At 41.0% G+C, this 22268-nt stretch overlaps 1 protein-coding gene across 3 annotated transcripts in view; it reads left to right on the top strand.

The window, feature by feature from the left end:
- The window catches only part of pou6f2 (POU class 6 homeobox 2), a 95174-nt gene that overhangs the window by 27153 nt on the left and 45753 nt on the right, over positions 1–22268 (top strand). For all 3 annotated transcript variants that reach the window (XM_078162705.1, XM_078162706.1, XM_033638345.2), the window contains one exon: positions 9277–9496. In XM_078162705.1, the coding sequence (XP_078018831.1) occupies positions 9277–9496 (220 nt within the window). The remainder of the gene's footprint in view (positions 1–9276; positions 9497–22268) is intronic.

The raw sequence follows: 22268 nt of genomic DNA, 5'->3' as shown, positions 1-22268 counted from the left end.
GATGCACACATGCAGGTGAGATTCTCCAACTGGTTGCATTTTATTTGTTTTCAGTATCATAGAAAAGCAATGTACACAGTTTAATTGTCATTTTTCATACCACAGTTTCACAGTATATCACTGAAACCCCAGCTCCAACATAGTCCACAGTCTCCGTGTTGTGCTTAGTGTGAGGTCCTTCATCATATATTTTTCTGCCTCTACACGTGGAGTGATTCAAAGGAGCCAAACTAAGTTAAGTACACTAAGAGCAATTTGAAAAATTGGCGATTAAAGGCCTTTGCACACCAAGTCTGTATTTTTCGTCTGAAATTATTATTATTATTATTATTATTGTTATTTTTAACATTTTTAATATATAAATGCAAACTCACATTGTGCCAATCATGTTTATGTCCTGCCGTTAGATATGTATAAGGACATGGCTGGAGCCTTCTGTCTGTACTCTCTATTTTTGCACGTTTTCTAAAAGCTTCACAGATACAGACGAAATGGAGCAATACCAACGGAGATCGTATGGGCAGTATAGCGTAGATCAAGCGAGATACAACCGTAGGAAACGATGAAGACATTTAAAAATGGTGAACAGAACAAATTGTTAATATAGTATATAGTTGTCATGAATTTAAAGACCTCACAGAGGACCTCAGGTTCAGGTCTTCAGGATCAGTGGGATTGTGGAAATTGGTGAACGTCTTTTGAATTTGTGATTCCAACATTGCTAGCAGCGTAGCAAGGTGAACCACTGACATCCTGAAACAGACCAGGAAGCGATTGGGATAATTTGGCAGCTCTTTTAAAGGCAGGTAAATTCTCATTGCTCTGGACGCCTCCTCAGGATTGGATGGCAGTCATCGTTACTACTTGAAAACTCAATTTTTCTCTCATAAATTTTTGCAACGAATAGAGCAGTAAAACGCATCGTACTCAGTGTGTAAGGTTTCTGTGCATAACTATTTTTATCAGATGAAAGTTTGAATAAAAGCGCGTACAAAAAATACAGACTTAGTCTGCAAGGACCTAAACTCAGCTCTGTTAATTAAGCTACATATACTCTGATCACAGCCATAATGAGAGTAAGAATAAGGTGTTTGCATGACAGTTTCAGTGTTCTTTCAGAACATGTGGTGAATGGAACTAAAACTTAAAACACCCTCACTAAATGCTGCAGTGTGAATCATTTTCAGCTAAAATGTGAAAAGTATTTTGTGACCACACATCAAATGTAATCAAGCTGCAGCACTAATGAGCTCACGATACAGGCCTTGTCAAAACAAGCAGGGGAGCAAAGAGCCCAAGCCTGCAGCCCTGTTAATAGCTCAATCAGGCATTGTCCTATCTGATTGGATTTATTGGCCTGGTGGCTCTGGGATGTTTAATGAACATCTATCTCATTAGTGTTGCTCAATGTCACCGCTCAACACACACACACGCACACGCACACACACACACACACACACACATACACACACACGCACACACACACGCACGCATGCACACAGCGTCAGGTTTCCTCCACCCTCTTTAATAAGGCCATTCTCCCTGCACTCAGTGTTACTCAATGACAGTCAATCCTCATCAGGATAAACACAAGAGGAAACATGAGAGGAGGAAAGTGATTCAGTTTTGTTGGGCAGGTTTGTAGGGTGAGAAATCCCCAGTGAAAGAGTCAATCTGCTGTAAGTGGAGATGAAGAATGAGCTAATTAAAAGCACTTTTCTGATTACAGACACCCTGGCTGGTCAGAGCCACTGTTTTTGTAATAGATAAGAAATAAACACAAAAGGAAAGCATCTCGAGCAGGCAGCAGTTACAGTCTGAGCCTCAGCAGGCGGCTCTCAACAGTCACCATCTAATATATTAATGCTGTCAGTACAGTCTCTGTGAAGCTAACACTTTTCAGAAACAAAGGCGCTCCGCATGCCATACCCAATTCTCTTGTTCCAGGATCAATATGTTTTGATAGATTCTCGCTCCAGAGCCGGATATTGTTCGAACAACCATTATCCGATGGTAGTTTACCCAACATGAATCCACCTTCCTTCTGTTTCCCACTCGCAGTTAGGATGACAAAAGTCTGCTATCTGGGTGATTACGGGCAATTTCTCAGTGCCAGAGCTGCCAAGCAGATAGAAGGGCCTATTCTCCCCTGATGGGCAGAGAGGCTGGGTACCACATCCAGTCCTGAGTGGGGCTGCTTCCCCATCCAGAGCCCAACACACACCCAATCTGTGCATCTGTGTGGCCCCTAGGAGACCACTTCTCCACACTCAGCTGTCAGGCCTGCCAAGCACTGTACAACAGCTTTCCAACCGCACCTACTGTATGGAGAGGTTGCCTGATATCAGACAGAATTGTCAACTCGTTACACTCCGTTTCCATCTTCAGTCTGACATTGCCTCCACTTTAACCGATCTCCGTGGGAGAGGGTGATTTGATTTTTCCTAACCAATCGGCACAGACCAATGTATCCACCTGAATCTAACGTCATTTCAAGTCCACACTGATGCGTAGCCATGCCAGCATATTGATTTCGTCAAGGTTTTACCAGTGTTTCGTAAAAATGCGTACAGCATCCAGCTACGTAAAAATAGTTGCCAGCTGAGGAACGGGGGGGGGGGGGGGGGTTTGGGGAGGGGGGGGCAGAGATCTTGTTAAACATTAAATAAAGCAGTTTTACGTTAATAATCAACATCTCACCAATGCTCTTTCGCTGACACAGGACGTCCAACGGGGACTACGAGTTCAGCTGCCGCTAATGTTTACTCAGCTTGTTTGTCTGATAACATAAGATCTATACGTCCCATATCTATTTTATATTTATCTGTTTAAAAACGAGCAATATCTAAAAAAATTGATGTTGACGTAACTTGAAACAGTGAGAAAGTAGTCAGCTGGAAATGTTTGAATGTCTGTGAAATGGTTAAATGAATCTGGCAGCGCTTACTGAAAACTTTTCGGAGTGGAGGGGAGCAAAGTTAAACAAACTACGATGTTTGGTGTCATTATAAAGGCATGTAGATTTAGAACAGCCTAGACAGCAGCATCTGTCTTGTCTGTAGTGCACTCTAGGGCTGTGATCAACCAATGGGTGAAATAAATCTGCATGGGTTATCTCTTGATTAACTAAATTGCCGCACTCCCTGGTAGTGTTGTGTTTGACATTAACACTTGACCAGGGCAAGTTAACTCTCTTCTAAGGCAAGTGGAAAGCCCTTAGTGGAATTTAAATGTGATTTCCAGTATAATAATGTCTGAAAATAATCTGCACACATTTAACACTTTTTCACATGAGTTGCTTGCGCCAGTCTGTCCCACCACTAAACGCTGAACAGGGCTGATGACAAAAATCTGACATACTGGACACTATGAAGGGTAACTCTGGAGATGAAGATGTCATATACAACTTATTGTTATCACGTTAAATATCTCTGTAATGCTACATGCGAGAGAGAGACTTATCATTTTTAGCCCAGAAAGCTAAAGTAAGCCATTCCACCACTAAATCTGACAATAAATGTCTTCTGTGGTTATTTATACATTTTTAGATCAAAAATCATAGTTGCTGCGCTCGTCACTGTCACCAGCTGTCCAATTACAGTGAAGAAGGGGTGGGACAAACACAGCGTAGAACAGCTGTCACAGAGAACAAATACAAGTGGTATACAACAGATGATGTTTTTCAGCTATGTAAAGGCTTTGGTGGACACATGCCCTTATTAAATTAACCCCAGCGATTGTCTGACCAATGAGAATTTGGTCGGACAAGAGCTTAACGACCATACAGTTGACTGACTGACTGACCAGAAGTTCACAGCCCTAGTGCAGTCCATTGTTTTTATTACTGATGGACTAATTGTTAGCAGCAGCACTCATTGGATCGGTATTTATTTTGACTGAAAAACCTCTCTTTTATGTCATGATGCCAGACGGATCAGTTGACTTGGTGGAATGGGCGGATTCAAAGGATTCTGGCCTCGGGCAAATGGAGAGAGTATCAGGTGAAAAGGCAGAAGGTGAACTGCTTTTAAATCTAGATGAGTGATGCTGGGGATTCTAGTAGTAAAAGCTTGTTGAGTGGCCGCAGAGTTGAGCTAATTATGTTAACTAGTGCAGTACTCATTCAGAACGTGCCTGTTTGGAATGGACCGATTGCTCATCCTCTAGCATTGCCACTTGCAGCTTTCTCAAGAATGACTCATCCAAACAACTTTACACTCCACACTGTGTTTCCTTGGGTCCTGAGCGATACACTTCCCATGACACAGTTGTGTTCCCTAGCAAATATTTGGGTACGAAAGCTCACACAAACATTTTGTGGCATTAATTAAGTCAAAGCCTGGCTACTTATGGGAACTGGTCTCTTTTTCTTCATCTGTTTGAATGTACTTTAGTGAGCAACGTATATCAAGCTGCACCATGCATGCCATTTGGAATTTAACAGTTAATAGGGGTGCCCTCTCAATACCGTACAGTGTTTACATAACACACTACTAATGATTATGTCCGGCAGATCTCAAGAACTTGCATTCAACACTGCACTTCTGTGTGTCCTTGGCAATACACCCACCAAGTGTGAGGTTGATTGGATGAACAGTTGTGTAGAAAAGGACAGCCATACAGACAGACAATCAGACAGAGACTTCTCGCATTTTAGTTAAGATGCTACATTTTTTCTTATCTCTGATTTTGATGTGTGCATATACAGTGTTCTCACCTCAGATGAAGATCATTATCAGTCGTGAACTGGCACAACAAACAACCTAAAGACCAAGAGCTCTTAGATGCTTTAAACAAATCTCCTCTCCTTTCTCTCTGCAGCTGCCTATGTGCCTATAACAGCTGCCTGTTTCTCCAAAGCTGCCTGTAATGATAAATAAATCAGGGCTACATCTGATAATTGCAGAATTGTCTTTTAATGTTATTCCCTTCTATGTGAGGCTGTCTTTGCTGTCAAGCCTGGCAGTCTCATTTTGTTTGACTCAGAGATGAAATGTTCAAAGAGCGTCTTTGATTATATGCCGCTTCGATTTGAGATTAAATTTAGTTTAAAACACGAGATTAAACATATGTCACTTGAAGCTAACAAACGGGTTGCCTTTGTTATTGTCCTTTGAGGATTCTTTGAGCTCCCGAATTATTAATTCATTTTTTAAATTTAATGGCAAATGTCATTTTGGATGCTCTCAGAAGCATCAGATATTGTCATTTGTTATGCGCTGCTGTTGTGTATCAAAGCAAATGTTGAGGAAGAGAAATCCTATATAGTGTGTCTGATTACTCCTGCCAGCAACAATCACCTATCTGTGCTTTTTTATCCTTTTAACAGCTTAGAAACACAAACAGGTATTCATTTTGTCTCTCAGTGCCAATATTTCGCCCTGAGATCTCTCTGTGTGTTGTGGCTTTAAACCCACATGACCTCGTACCTCTTAAACTGTGATCGCATGTATGTCGGAGTGGGTGCAGGCGTTCTGCACCATGCAGGGTTATCACAGTGACACGCCTGTCACCTACGAGCACCAGGTTTGGGAGTATGGTGGGGTCTTCGCACCAGTCAGCCCGCTCTGCATCCTGTGCAAGCTGCAGACACACCATGCAAAACAGAAGCAGATAGCTGACAATTGGAGTTAAAGGCTTGTGAACTTAAGTCACAGTGGAGGAGTCAACACAGTGTAGCCAGGCTTACCTAGCAACGTCGAAAGGCTGCTTTACTGTGGACACAACACAAGCTGACAGTGTACTCTTATTATTTTATTCCAAACAATTCAATTCAATGCTTAAACAGTAATTTTGTTGGATTTTGCAGCATCCTCAGTATCTCCTGTCTCCAACCTCCTGTGTAAATTCAGTTTGACGTGCTCAAACGCTGACATAATTTGAAAAAGGTTTTATCTGAATGAATGAAATTTAAGATGTCATTCCCTGTGTATTCATGGAGATTTCAGCCACGGTACAAACATTCCCACTTCGGGCTCAAAGCTCTCGATGAAAAATGTGTTGGTGTATTTCCGAACCCACTTCCTCGGAAAATACATTTGAAGAGATCTTCTACTGTGCAAAATATCTCAGAGCGATACTTCTGATAACATATCTTTTCCTCTATGGGTATGACTGCACCGAATCCACTTGAACTAATGTGAATGAATGGATACATGAAGAGTTGAGAGTGATGTGTTATATCCCTCATCAAAAGAGTAAAGTACTGCTGCTATTTATTTATTTATTTTTTTTCGAAAAGCACTGTGTATTTCAGGCACATTTCCGTGGTACCAGGGATTTGTTCAGTGGGATGAAACATAAATCACTCTGCATCTCTGTGAAAGAAAAATTCTCAGCCCTTTCACAAAGATTGGATTTGATCTCTGTCAGTACCAACGTCAGTGTGTTTTGACTGTTAGTCTGTGACACAGCAAAGCAAAGAATTCATCTGCAAAATAACTGCATTCATCAATACACACTGATTAGTCATACAGTTACTCTGGTGACATCTGCTTTCCTGCTTTTCTTAATTAAGCATCACAGGATATAAAATAATGTATAGTAGACACTGTGTTTATCTTCTTTGAAACAGGTATTCTGCACTGCACACAAGAAGTGTCGTTATAATTCAGTGTTATTATTTATTAGCTACAGATGAATCTTATGTTATTGTTACAAAAATAGGAAATTATTGATTTTGATTAAAACTGTAACTTAAAACCAACAAAATTATCTATGTAAGCAATCATTGTACACATATGAAGAGTTTAGTCTAATGTAATACACAACTGTTTGATTATTTCAAATGATTTTTCATTTATTTGTGTGTTTATTCTGTGATTGATTTTTATTGCGGTAATGATTTCAACCATATTGTCAGCATTACATTAGAGTTTGGTTTGGTAATGGGATATTTATCATTAATGGTATTAATTGTGCCTTCAAAAAAAATAAAAAAAAATAAATAAAAAAAGATTACTGAATTCCACTATTTTACCTAAAAATTAGGGGACTTAAATCAAAGCCCTAACAAGTGATTTGATCACTACAAGATGGGCATTGTTTAGAGAAAACGGCAATGCAGTACAAACAAATTAGACCTCAAACACATTCTTTGTTTTCATGGGATTACCAGCAAACACACACCTCCTATCATATTTCTCTGCTAGCTACCCAGACTAGCTGATAGTCAAGTATGTTGCTAGTTGCCCCAACTGTTATTTGATTAGTTAAATTTATGTAACAGCGCCCAAGTTCAAGATGAGATTGAAAGTATCAATGCATCAAAAGTAATTTTATCTTTTAGAGAAAGAGAAAAGAGAGGCATTTTGTTATAAAAATATTAAAAATTAGATTTTTGTAGTATGTGCCAAGATATTTGCGAACAATTACACAGGAAAAGAGGATTATAACTTGGGATGGGCATTTTAAGCAATTTCCATATTAGTGTACTCACATTAAATTATTGTAGAGTACAGTAAAGTACTAGCCTGGTTCCAGACCATAGACCCCGCCCACTCAACTGAGTAGGCTTTCATTTCTGGTCTGGCATACTGCAATGAATTTGCGATTTACCTCGTCCAAACGATGGACAGACCAATGAACGCCGGGGGTGGAGGCGGGTCTAGCAATTAGCCAATCAGCGCCACGCTGATGTCAAGCTGCTGTACACCGGTGGGTAACTGATAAGGATAGCAACAATGGCGACCACTACAGATCCTACAGACCACATTAACGATGCTATCGAGGTATTTCGCCACTACTCGCATTAATGGAGGACCAAATTAAGGAAGCTGCTAAACTGGATTTAACGGCGATGCAGCTGGGCGTGCACGACGACGGAGACATTTTAAACGGGCAATGCTCGCTTGTTTTCGGCACCCCCAAGGCATGGCTACTAATGACGTCAGATTCTGGGTGAGTCATTTATCTCTACTGATTGGTTAGGGAAAAATCAAATTCCCTCCCCCTTGTAAATCGCCTTCAATGGAGGCGATGTCAGACCGAAGGTTCTGGGAGCTTCAGTCTGACACTCAGGCTAGTAAAGTACCTGAGAATAGGAATGTTAATTGACCAACAGCCGAAAACAAGTGCAATTTGATCAACCAGGCTTCAATTAGCATATTAACCCATAAATTTAAAGTTAACATTAGAAAAATCAGCACACTTTTATTGCTGTCATTACATAGGTTACATGCAGTGCTGAAAGATCGTCTTCAAGCCGCTCTCCCGGTCAGTTCAACATCTGCCCAGTTAGCATGAGCTAACACAGCAGCAGCAACTAACATCCAACACAGAGCCATTAAATGGTCCCAACAAACTCACACCGCAACATCTCAACTCTGTCATTATGACCTGTGGTAAATTTCCCTCCAACTAACCAGTGCCTAGATATCCCTCTTCCCCCTCAGCAAAACTCCACTGGATGCCGTAAATGATGTAAACCGTGTCATTCAGCTGTGTTGGCTCTCCCAGGCTGTTGTTGAATTATAGGTTGTACTTCCACATTTTTGCTTTGTCCGCCACCCATACTGCCATTACAGTCACAAACAGTATAGAAGCAGATCAAGGGCAGACTCGCCTCTCTCCCTAGCTCTCAAACTTTGAGATTGTTTGTTGCCAGTCAGCCTTCATTGTGTTAAATGAACAAGTGTGCATGACGTCATCCACCAGCAGGAGTGTTTATTGGTCCAGTGTGGTGCAGTGCATTCTGGTAGTTCTAGGTTTTCTATCTTTTGAAAAACAGCGAACGCCGCAGTCCTTTTTCTCTGTTTTTACTGGTCATGTAGCACCAATGTCAAAAGTATTTGTGTCTCTCTGCTGCATCAACATCCCAGTTTTATGAAAAGACCATCTTTGCAGCAGTGAAATACTTATTTTATAACAGTTGGGTAGTGTTAGGCATGTGATGCTTACAGTTAGCCTTGTCACTGTGCGCCTGTGTGTGCGAGCAGACTCTCACCACTGTAGCCATAGTCTAATGATAAACAACGAGAAACAAACAGCGGGGCAAGGACGTGCTGAGTGAGACAATACACTCTATGTAGCTCTACAATGAAATAAGATTTTACTCATTTTAAATAGTAAAAAAAAAAAAAAAAGGAAAAGTCATGTTCACATGATGGAGAATTGGCGTCCATGATTCTATACTATGAACAAAGGCTAAGACTTTTTTTCTGTCTAACATTATTGATTATGTTTTGTCATCTAAAACACATTAAAAAAGTAAAACTTCCCATCTGTGATTATATAACCGATGAAACTGATTATGCATGTTATGTGTATCTGCCACAGTCTCTCTTGGTGGCCCAGCAATTGGCCAACGCAGTAGGCGGCGTGATGTCCGGGGCAGCACCAGGCATGAACCAGCCCATCCTCATCCCCTTCAATGCAGGCGGACACCTGGGCGGGCAACAGGGTCTCGTTCTCTCTCTGCCCACTGCCAACATCCAGAGCCTGGTGGCTGCTGCTGCTGCAGGGGGCATCATGACACTCCCCCTCCAGAACCTGCAAGGTAAGAAAGAGGGCAGTGAAAACTAATTTCTATGACAAAACAGGGTCAACATGATGTCCCGGGATGAGAGAAAATAATTCAGATACTCCAGGAGGCTGATGCATGTTCTGTCTAATGCTCATGTACAATAATGAAGGTTTTTCAGTATTATAAGATAAAAAGATTCATAAAACATGAGACACCAGGAACTATTAGTGATAAATGCAACAAATATCAATCCCAACAAGAGTTTGTTGTACGTCCTTTGTATGACAAAAAACAGTTTTTGTTTTTTCTTTAATAGAAATGCTTTACAGAGCTTTTGACCAGGTAAGAATCCTTCAGGGGTTTGTATCCCAAAAAGCCGCTATCCTCAACTTGCCTGGAGAAACAACCATATTAATTACAGGTCAACGTTTTGCAGTGCAGCGCAAAAGCACTTTATGCCTCTTTCCTGTGCATAAGAGTGCACTGTACTTCACTTTTTTATCTCTTTTCCACCTCATCTGTCCATCCACATGGCTGTACTTATCCTTGCCTTTTAAACTTTAATGCCCAAGTGTTCTCTTTTGATCATAGTTGTAAATGGTTTTCATTTTAATGTTTAAAACATTGTCTCTTTTATACCATTAGATTGAGGGATGGATGGGGAAACCATCAGTCATAAATCTTGGATGAGAGAGCTGCACTAATGTAAAAAGATGCCAGGCTACATGTAAAGCAGTGTGTTTTTAGGATGGAGATTACAATAATGCCAGTGCAGCACAAAGTGCAGGGAAGGCTCCCCTCATGTGGGGAAATGGATGGACAGATGCCCTGAGTGAGGAAATGTGGAGGTAGAAGCCTAATGGACACAAACATGCATAAATAACAGCAGCCATCACTGTGGGCAGAGCTTTTAATAAACCCGCATCTATCCAGCAAGCCCTTCAATGTATCCATCAGTGGTGGACGATAATGGGCCCAGCAGGCCCGTCTGACTCACACTTCAGCAGATCTTCCTCCTGGTGTGTGAGGAACAACCCAGAGGCTTCAGTGATCTGATGAACTGATTGACAAACACATTGTCAGGGTGTCAGAACGCCAAAACAAACACCTCTCAGTCATCCTTATTGTCCACTGACAAACAAACCAATAGACAGTCTGGAATCCAGTGTCCTGATAAAATTCCCCATCCATGAGAGATAGCAAAAAAAAACTGTTGTGGAGAAATGCCTCTGTGGCAGATCTTTTTTTAAGCGTGTGGACTGACAGACTGCCTGTTCGCACGTCCTCTTATCTGAAGGGGATGCATTGAAGGGACCTCCATGGAGAGAAAGTGACACAAGTCACGAGTGAAGCTAAATGTCTTGACTGTGTCCGGGCCCCTCTGGCCACGCGACGCTCCTCCACTCTCCCCTGTCTGAGTTCATCACAGCTCCGCTGAATGAGGCCTGCTGGCACAGCACCTCTGTCAGACAACTGCAGCTCTGGCCTCTGCCCCCGCGTCCCCCTCGCTTCCCCTCTCCACCCCTCCGGGTCTCCAGGCCTGATTAATCACACATATAATACAGCGGCGCACTGTCGCCGGGGAGCACTCAGCTCATTTCACGACCTCAGGAGCAAGTGTGCTTTACAGCACTCACGCTGCTAGCTAATTAGCGTCAGATCAGACACAAGACAACTGTGAGGCACAGTAATGAGACTCCAGGAGGAGCCCAGCCAATGGCTGTATTTAAATGTAATGAGGCGGCTAATGACCAACTAATGAGGCTGTTTGTCTTGGGAAATGGGCAGTGGGACCTACAGGATTGTATTCTTTACATGAGAGCCAGCATGCTTGTAGTCTCATCGTCATAGTCTTTTAAAGAATGCAATATTTAATAAGTTATATAAGATCAAAATTTTTTCTTCAGTCCAGATTGTATTGCATCTTGTACATTTTCATATTCTGTTTTAATGAGGGAATTTAAATTGAAAGATAAAATTAGAACAAACAGTAACAACAGCATCTTTGATCACACGTTTTGATCATACTAATCAAAGCTGGCTCTGTGAGAGTGAATGTTGACAGAGGGGAACTGGCTGAACTGCTGAGAGCCTTAGGAGGGCAGCTCTCTCCGACTGTGATGAATAACTATCACTGTAATGGGGTTGTGCTATAAATTTGGAGCGGTTGCTTAAATAAAACTGAGCAGCATCTTGTGGCAGACTCGGTAAACACAGGCACCAGTGTAACTGGTTATTTGTCAGAATGATTTATGCCTGCAAACATGCAGTAAAAACAAATTCCCAATGAAACTAAACAAGGGAGAAAGTTATCTTTTGTGACAGAGTGCACAAAATTCTAGCTGACTTCACAGAGGCAAAAACTAGGTTGGGTCATGCTAGAGGTCTGTAAATATGACAGCTCATATGAATAAAAAAAATCATATGTGATTTTCACAATTTCAAATGTAAGTGTGCAAGACTGATGCAGACAAAACATCTGCATAATTGTTTGTTGTTAGATATGATGCTAACTTTCTGATGCATTTTTAATAGGTTTTCATTTCACATGATTTTATAACAAGCAAAGCATGATTACCATACTTGTAAAACTAGTTGTATCAAAGCACTGTACATGTAATGCCCAATGGGAGGAAGCAGAACAAAGTCTCATCTGTCTACTCCTCTTCTCTAAGACTCACTCAAAGGTAATGCAAGAAGCTAGTTTACTGGAGCTCTTTCATATTAATAAGCACATCCCATCTTATTTGCTCTCAGCAGAAAGCCAGGCAGCGCATCACATCAGAGAGCTGAGTTCTAATGGTGAGGTGAGAGCATTGTTCCTCTGTACTCGTCCGCAGGAAACACAAAACAGCACTCAAGCTTCCTGATAAAGGTCGGCATCCCACTCACCTGCAGTAATGAGACCCGTTGTCAGTGCCAATCAAAGGCATGTCTGCCGTTTTGATGAAAACGCTCAGCGGTGTCGTTCGCAGGTTGCGGGTGTTGGTGCGATACAAATTAGGGAAATCACTCTGCTCATTACACCACCAAAGGGTGGGCTTCTAGGGGAAGAGCCAAATGTTTCCACACTAGTAAGACATGTCAGACTGCATCTCTTCTGCCTCAGCTGACTGCTGCTCCTTTAAGAGGTTAGATCACCGGGCCGGGCCACTGACTTAACCTCTGTCTGCTGTGGGAATGCCTCTGTGTCCCTTTAACCATTACATTATCGGAGCTAGAGAATCAAGCATCCTTTTTGGGCTTGTTACAGCCACACTAGTTGCTCATTGCAGGCTGCTTTTTCTCCTGTGTGTATTTGTTGAATCATTTTGGGATAAGAAAAGAAATAAGCCATTGTTCGTGTGCACATTCAGCCGGTAGAGCAGTGCATTAAGAGGACCCAGTGCAAGCGGTCCACATTTCCTCACATCAACATCTGCCATCTTAACACAATAGAGGCCAAACCCATCCCTTCTCCCTTATCGCTGTTTAATTTGAAGTGTTCTCAAGCAGTATGTATTCCACGTCGTCCTTTAATGATTTAACTTTGCTGTGGTTGTAAGATGACTCGCAGGGGAGAGAGCTGCATTAAATAAATAACAGTGATAAAATGTAGACCTCATACATTTCAAAGCTAATGCAACTAGCGGTGCAATAGGAGCAGCTGCACACAGTCCTGGAGCGGTAATTTGATTGATTTGTTGTGACAGCAGCCAAATAATTGAGAGTGAGAGGTGCTGCTGGAGATGAAGCGCAGGCAGAGGCAGGTTCGCCAGGCAGTCCCAGCAGATATGGCACCCGGGTTCTCATCTCTGCCATTGATATCTGCCAGTGGTTTATTGTTTGTCTTCAATAAGCAGCTTGGAAACGTGTGGGGTTACTGCCTTTGTGACAGTTTGGCGACGGAAAAAGAAGAAAAAAAATCACCAATCAAAACATACAGAGGAGCGATGAGAGGGTTGGAATCAAACACACAAATTTACACTCAAGCTGAAGCGCAGATTTACTGTACCTGCACATATGAACACACAGACACTCCCATGAGACTCATGATTTATACTCTGATGTCTTTTTTGAAGCTGAGATGTAAGTAAATTTTACCCCCTGGTGTTTCACTTGTTGCAGACATGCTAATGATTTGTTCCGAATTCAAGTTACATATATTCATAATTGCACAAAAATAACATTACAAATGATGCACAGCGTGTTTGAATACGCAGTGATATTTTTAAAAGTATGTATCCCTGGATATTTTTATGTTTTCTGTCAGGTAAAACGCAGCCGTGCTGTTTGTCTTAACCTTCTGGCTCTTGACTCGTGTTTTGTTTCTGTGGATGGTGGCGGTGTCACTCCGGCTCAGCCATGCCACAGGACAGCATGCTGCCAGAGCCTGAAATAGAAAGAAAGAAAAGAAAAAGAAGGGTGGGGGGGGTGAGTCTTTATGGCGGTGTGGAGGAGGACAATAATATTGTTAATCAGATGTGGCTGTGTCTGCTCCTCCACAGCAAACCCTGACATCTGCCCTCACTGGTAAACACTGAGGAAAGCTTTTTGCAAACCTCCTGCCATAAATACACAATCTAAAACACAGTCTCTCTACATTACACAGTGTGTCTGTCTGCACTGTGTATGCACAGAGTGTAATGCATTTATTTAAATGCATTTTGTAGTAGAAGTGTTGTAGGAGAGGATGGGTTTTCGAATCAGAACGCCAACATGACAAATTTTCAAATTAGCTTCCAATTAAATGAATAATTGGGAACATGCGGAATTATTCCATTTTAATCCAGCTGTTTTCTATTCCCTTAGCTCCTGAGCTATAACAGATAACCTTCTCCCTGGTGTAATTAAGTTTTTAAATGTGAAACATGCATGCTGTTGTCACCGTTCAACCAAATTAACAGTTTACCATAGAAAAATATTACAAGTTATGTGGATATTTTTTTAATCTCAATTACCTTTCTAAAATCCTCTTCATGATGATATCCTTAATATTAGGTATTTAAGATTGCTGCATATATTGAATAGATGTCCCAAACAATTATGCCCAATCAGTAGTGTTCATCTTTTCATCATATTAATAATCAGTCTTTTGTTCCTGTTGAGCAGACCAGTCGATCACACGTGTGAAGCTTCAGTAACTGGGGGGGGGGGACAACTGGATCTAATACAAATTACAATACGTATTAGTGTATTGTTTTTATGATATTTCAACACTTGTAAAGTGCTTCCAGTAAATGCCTTGACCACTTGGCCCCGAATTGTTTTGTAGAAATTACATCTCACTATTTTCCCCCTCTTTTCCGGCCAGACTGTTTCCGAAAGATTTGCTAAAGGTCTGCCATATTGCTGAGGCGCAATTCAGAGGCTTTCAGCAACAATCTGTAGTCAAGCATTTTAAATGAAAATTGATTTGTGATTTACATGGTCAGTGAGGGGAAAATGAACTTATGAAATGTTGTAAATGAAATATTAGACAAGGTGCAGTGGGAGAGAGCAGACAGAGATGGTAATCTTGTGGAACTGGAATTCCCGCCTGGCAGAACTGGGTGACATTTTACATTTATCTGTGTTCTGCATGAGTTGTAATGTTAATGGTAATTTTATGGGACTGAACCGGAATGAAAATGGTGTTATCACCGATTGCTTCAAATGTGGAATTGTGTAAAGTAGCACAGCTGCATCCTTTATTTCCCATTCCCCAGTAATGTGAGTTATTGCATGATCTGTTCTTTAAGGTTGAATGTGAGTATTCAGCGTGTTTTTATCAGTGTTTCTACTCGGAGCGCCTTAAATCACACACCTCTGCCACAGGATGAAATACACACACTGCTGTATTTTCATATTAGTAGAAATGCCAAATTTGTTTGAGAAGGTTTCTCACATTTATTCAGTAGGTCTTTGCGTTTGTTAATGCTTTCCTGTGAATTTGTGTATCACAGGTGCTTTAAAGAAAGATTTAAAAGGAAGTTAATGGCTGTTTCCTCACATTGAGTTGTTGGTATTCAATTTTTATGTCTAGAGGAATGTACTGGTATAAATAATGCACTTACACTACAATAAAAAATATAGTGACTGAGAAAACCTGCTTAAGACTATTATGTACAGCATAATTTTGATACATCCGAACTTTCAATAGAACATTATAATGTAACACATTATCAATATGGATCTATCATGGACTTAATAATACAAGCAAATCAATGTAGCATTACGCTCTAATCAATACTACTTACACTCAGCCCAGATGTTCTAATTTTGATCAATACCTTGTGCAGTGAATGTTTCCTATTCCCACTCTGGCCGTGCACAGTATGTATAGATTTTCATAGACCTCGCTCTTGCGTGTTTGAAAGAGGAAAGAACCAAAGAAGTGAGAAGAACAAACAAAGTGATCGTGCAGCAGCAGCACAGAGGCTGTGGGAGTCTGGGAGCCAGTCTGGATCACACAGAGGTCATTTTTAAACACGGCTCTCCAGTTCCCCGTCTGTGAAACCAAAGAGTCCGTGGTGACATTTGTCAGCAGATGGTATGCAACCAAACCCCTCACCAGTGGGGATGTCTTAGCCACTGCTAAAAGCTATCTGTGGTTACTAATTGCTGACCAGGGCCTAATTACCTTAATTAATGGCTGAGGTATCTGGGGGCCAGATTTGTGGGGGCTTTTATCAGTATCAGTGCAGCTTAAGAGGTCCCGTAGGAGGCCTGAGGAGAGTGTTAACTCCCGTGGGTGCTATTTCTGGACTAACTGCAGACACATCACAGATGGATCCTGTGGCATCAGTACAGGACGGCATGTTTGGGGAGAGAGATATCTGTTACTTACAGATCATAAGTAAACCTCACTAAGTACATCTCGGGCCAGAGAGGAAAAAGGCTTTTCTTGCCTTTATTTCTGAACATATTTTTCTCTCTCATACATTCGTTCCCCGTTTCCTGAATTACACTGCCGTAATTCACAATGACAAAGTAGACTTAGCACCTTTTTGCACAGACCGTGGGGGGTTTTGTTCAGTGAGCTCTCACTGTGAAATTAGCCCTGGTACTTTCATTTTCCAGCTGCAGTGAAATGGTTAAAAGACACAGATCAGCCAGTATGAAAATAGAACTGATTCAACAAAATCTGCTGCTTCCCCTTGCTTGCTCCTCACCCATCCAGAAAAAAAACCCTCCTCCCCTATTCTCCTATTCCCCCCCCACCCCTTTTTTTTCCCTACTATCCCATCCTCACCCCCTCCCCCAACCCCGTCAGGCACCTTGTCCGCATCTGAAGAAGGCTTGTAAGTTTCAGGTGCATACATTTCTTTTGATGATATATTGTCCCGGTGCGGAATTTCATTTACTGCCGCTGCCCTTTGCTGAACCTGTTGCTAGTCAGTGAGCACGATAAGCGTATAAGTAGCATGCTACTTCATTCATCATACATCGTTCTGGGCTCTCAAATATCTCATATGCGATTCAGGAAGAAACTACTAAACCGGCACAAAGGATCCCACCAGGATCAGCTGAGGTTCCATTAAACGCTGTGTACAAAATAGAGCACAGTTGGTACTTGTTATCAAATACACATTTTCAGTGTTGCATCTACAGAACATTAGCCTTCATTTCATGGTGTACACATGGTGTTTATGTAGCAGGGGGGAAATGTATCTCAAGTGCAGTGCTCGTGTTGTACATAATTCCATTCACATTGCATTTTGAATGCATGCATTTTGAAATCTGTTTTTTCCCTCAATCATAGTGGCTGCCCTGTGTTGTATTAAACAGCATTAATAATCACAAGAGGCTCAGTGTCACTCAGAAGTCTCCACATCACTAAGGCAGACAGTGTTGTGCTGCTGGGCATGTTGTGCTGTGTGAAAGTGCTTACACGCTCCCTCAGACAACCAAAGGGAATAATTAAAGACAGAAGATGGAGGCAGAAGAATGGAAAGCAAATCCCATTGTTTGGGGTTATTTCATCCCACTGAATTTCTTTTTCTCACTTTCTTTTGCTCTCTTCTCACATTCCTCCCCAAATGCACTGTGGGTATGTGGCACACTATCAAAAGCATAAGTAAGCGAAGCAGCACAGAACAAAATCCCTATGATGTCCTCCTCATACCCACATTGTCTTTTGATTATTCTACAATCATTTTATATCTGTGTAAGTTGGAAAGGAAGGGAAGGCGTAATAACCCCATAATATACAATACTGTAGCTGCTCAGAAACCACAATGCAAGATGTGTTTTAGACAATTTGAAAACAAGCTTGCTCATTGTTCATTTGTTCTCTCTGTCTAATGGCGTAATTTCTTCAAGCCCTCAATATCCAAGTTGTTACCAAAATAATCCACAATGAAATTCAAATTTAAGGTGAACTAGACTATTAGAGCAACTCTACTCCACTCCATTTCTAGAGCAGTAAATGTAGCCCCTCAATCTCTCTCAGCTTTTACTGTCAGTCAGAGAGCACTCAGTCATCTCCGTGCATCAGGCCCGCAATATTGATTTTTCCACCCACTGAAACAGCCGCATGAACATAAATTTTGCATGAGGCTTTTACTCGCGGCCTCCGCTTTGGTCTGACGACACATGATGGGACCATGAACACGCTGTAATAACCCAGTCGGTCCTGCCAGGCGGACGGGCTCTTTTTTTCCAAAGAAGGGAAGGGCGGGGGGGTCCGGCACCTTCTGGGCTCTGAAGGACAAAAGTGAGGGACCCCTTGCTGGGCACCACAGTATTGCATACTGCCCACATAGTATTTGAAATAAGAGTGAAACTCCTCGTTGTCCAAAAACAGGGGGAGATCTAGTTTGTGTGTTCATTAATTTGATTTAAGCAATTGTTTTGAGGCGTCATATTTAGCCATATAGTTAAACACTTTCCCTTTGGGAGATTTCTTGAACATTCATAAAACACTGACACTTATTGAAAATGCATAAAAACCAAGATTCATCACCCTACATAATGAGGTTTCTAATTATAAATCGTTCCTAGAATGAAAATTTACCAAACGGCATCATGTGATTGAATGTTTTGTCTTAATGGGAGGAGATTTTTAATTTAAGACCTAAATAAAAAACAGTACAGCAGCCTTGTTCCATGGAGAGCCAAGAGTCTGCCTTTTTTTTAATATCAGACAGTGAACAAACTAATTTTACTGATTAACTAGCAGAGAGAGTTCAACTCATTTGTAAAATTAAAGGGATAGTTCATTTTTTTAGGTGGGGTTGTATGAGGTACTTAATCACAGTCAGTGTATTATCTACAGTAGATGTCAGTAGGCACACCCCCAGTTTGGAGATGCAGGCAGGAGTACCGCCATGGAAGCTAAGCTGCTGCTGTGGGTGGGGACAGCAGCAAAATATATTTAACAACCTAAAAACCAATATGAGTTTAAGTGTACGCTATATTTAGAATATATTTACCTCTTTACCTTGCTATCAGACAGCCTTTCTCAACAGGGAACTGAGGCCATTCAAATCCACCAGACTCTATTGACAAAAACAGTAATTTTACCTCGCAGAACATGGGAGTTCTTGGTCTACTGTTGCCTTAACCAGTTTGTTTGTGTTATTGTGTGACTTTAGCTTTTGAAAGGGTTAGTTTGAATTCAACAAATCCACACAATAAAACAAACTAACCGATCAAGGCAGTGGTAGAGCAACTCCACGTGTTCTGTGAGGTAAAATGCAAATGCTTTTGTCAAATGAGTCAGGGGGCTTTAAAGAGAGCATTGGTCCTATGTTGGAAATCACTGTCTCACAGCAAGGTAAAGGTGAAAATATTCTAAATATAATGTACACTTACACAGATATTGATATATTTTTTTTTTTTGTAAGTGACTATCATAAGTTTGTTGCTGCCCCTGTCCACAGAAGTACATTGCTTAGCTTCTGTGGCAGTACTTCTGCCTGCTTCTCCAAACTGGGAGCGTGCCAACTGACATCTACTGTAGGTAATACACTGACTATAGATAAGTACCTCATAGAACCCAACTTTTAAAAAAATCTGAACTATGTCTTTAATTTATATAGTCTTTATTTGGAAAGAATATGTTTACTTCCGGCCTCATTAGCTCAAAGTTTGATAGCACAGGTCAGTATTAAAGGGGAGAAAAAGCTACAATCTTCTTTATATATTTTATCCCAGGAAGGAAATCATTAAATTAAACCAGACATTACTTTGCTTGGGACCCCCTGGAACTCTCTCAAGGTCCCCCAGAGGTCCCTAGACCACACTTTGGAAATCAATAACCCCGCGTAAGCAACACACAAAAGGGCAACATTATCGAGCACACAGGGATTTTCTTGTATGTGTAACATCTCCATGGAGAGGATTTGATTCTTTGAAATGCTTCCCCCAGAGTGAGAATTCTACAACACAGCTTGATATTGCCTTGCATCACAAAGTGAAAGCATTATCTCTGGATCCCTACAAGCGATGTGGTTTACTCTCTAAAATCCTGTGGCTCCGCGACTCCACTCAAATCTTAACTGCCTATATATTTTTTTTTTTTTTTTTGTAGTCGCTGACTTCCCCCTGCAGCAGGACTGAAACAGTGATATTGCCTGCTGTGGCTCTGAGTAATGTTTTTATTCAGTAGTTCACTAGTTCCTTTAACGTTTCATTTTCTCCATGTTTATTCCAGCCGTCGCCAAGGCAGGAATTTATTTTCCATTCCTTTAACATGATAACAAAATGCATGGAGTTGCTGGTAAAAGGAATTTAACACAAATTTCTGTTACAGGTTGTGTAAAGAAACAATTTTGTTTCGTACTTGTTTTTAATTTCTATTTTGTACATATGTTAACAGTCAAGGAACTAATGCACTCTGGCTCTCTCTACCAGTGTCTTCCTCTCCCCTCTCACACACACACACACACCTCACCTCATGACGTCTTCTATTGAGGTCAAGGAAGGGTGTTTAGGAAATTGACTCTTGAACTGCAGCCTAGATGTTTTGAAAAGCCACTAAACATGGTTGGAACTGTGTCATATGAGAATACGTTATTTGTGAGAGGTATGATTGGTGGTGTTGATATACTGCTCCATATATCCTGCCTGATCAGTACTGCACACGTGTAACTCAACAGAGATGAGAAGAAAGTGAGATGACTTGCTCATTAGCTACCTCCAGACACTATGTAGTTTCCATTTTTTGAATCATGATACTTCTACTTTAAATACTTTAAGTACATTATGCTAATAATACTTTTGAGTCATTTTTGAGTCTAGTTACTTGAAAAAGTTTATAGGCTCAACAGTTATTGTGAAAAACGAAAACATAATTGATGGATTGATTATTAAAGGTGACCTAGTATGCTCAATTTCAGGTTTTATACATGTATTATGGGTATCTACAGAAACATGTTTACATGTTTTAATGTTCAGAAAACACTTTTTCCTCATACTGTCTGTGCTGGAACACCTGTATTCACCCTCAGCCTGACAAAGACCATTTTGCTTTGATTGGTCAGAGTTTCCGTCTTCCGTATGTTGGTGTCTCTGCATCATTATTGCAGCCAGGGGAATGATTGTGATAGAGTATAGTGAGAATTTCTACCGTAAAAAAATACACCAGTTAAAGCTTTGAAACACAACCGGACATGTTCCAGCAGGAATATGATCTGAATCAGGGAGAAATGAACAACATCATCAACCAAGTTTACATATTTCCTTGATGTGTTAGCATATAGCTACATTTAGCAACAGTGTATGTAATATAAATACTTAGTAGGGTGCCTGGAGCAAATGACCATGTAAAGAAGTCTGTCACGAGCTGATGTCAGCTTGTCTCAAAAGTAGAAAAAAGATGGTTCAGAGTATTCAGAACAGTCTGAAGTGTGAGGTTTTTGCTCACAGGGAATACTTTTAAATACACTTACTTACTTTGGCCACATTAAATGTGAACATTCAACATTGTAACATGATACATATATATGACGAAAAAGGAAAAGCATAATAGGTCCCCTGTAATCAGTTATCAAAGTGACCAGCAGTGATAAAAGTTAATAGTGAGCTAAAGAAATGAGTTCAGAAACAGTAATGTTATCCACTTCATCAGTGTGCGAGTGCTCCGATCTAATCCGCAGAGTAAAAATGACCTTCCTTTGACCACCTTTGTAATTACCAGATCTCATAGAGGCTAAATCTCCTTACCTCCAGTGGAGTAATTATCAGTGTGACTCTCTGAAAAGGCAATTGAGACAGTGGTTTATGGACTCCCATAGTGGAACGTGAGGCAGAGCAGTAATGGGGAGCTTGTTTGTCCCCTCTTACCTCTCATGTTAGAGAATGACAGCTGTGTTTAGACTAGAGAAGTCCCTAAAAAATACAGGGTGGGTCACATTGGACAGTTTCATTAACTCCTGACAGGCTTCTCCGCAGCTTCTGATTAGCTCTAAATTTACAGCATGCCTAAATGATGCCAAAGATTTTCAGACACTACAACAGCAGTTAGCGATGATTTTCTGTTCCCAGTTTAATTATGTATCAGTGTTGAGTAGAGGAGCCAATGCACATATTCCAATAGACTTTCAGAAAAGCATGCAGTGCACTACTGATCTTACATAAAAACTACGGTAGATTTTATTCATACTTGTGAACTCAATACAGTCTCCTCAAGGTTTGTACGCTATGTTTTCCTTTTTGATGCCCAGAAAACCTGAATTCTTTCGTCGTCCGCCTTCTTCTGACTGTACATTATTCTGTGTGGAGCACACACAGTTTGATCCAGTGAAAGATAGTCAGAGTCCTTTTGTGTAGATGTGATGACTGTAGTCACTCTTCATGTTGGCCTTGGCTGGGCCTTTTCTGAGAGATATAATATGATGGA

This window comes from Epinephelus lanceolatus, chromosome 20 (assembly GCF_041903045.1).
Source record: "Epinephelus lanceolatus isolate andai-2023 chromosome 20, ASM4190304v1, whole genome shotgun sequence".
NCBI lineage: Eukaryota > Metazoa > Chordata > Actinopteri > Perciformes > Serranidae > Epinephelus > Epinephelus lanceolatus.
The sequence above is the reverse complement of the archived record's forward strand: the minus strand, read 5'-3'. Positions and strand labels throughout refer to the sequence as shown.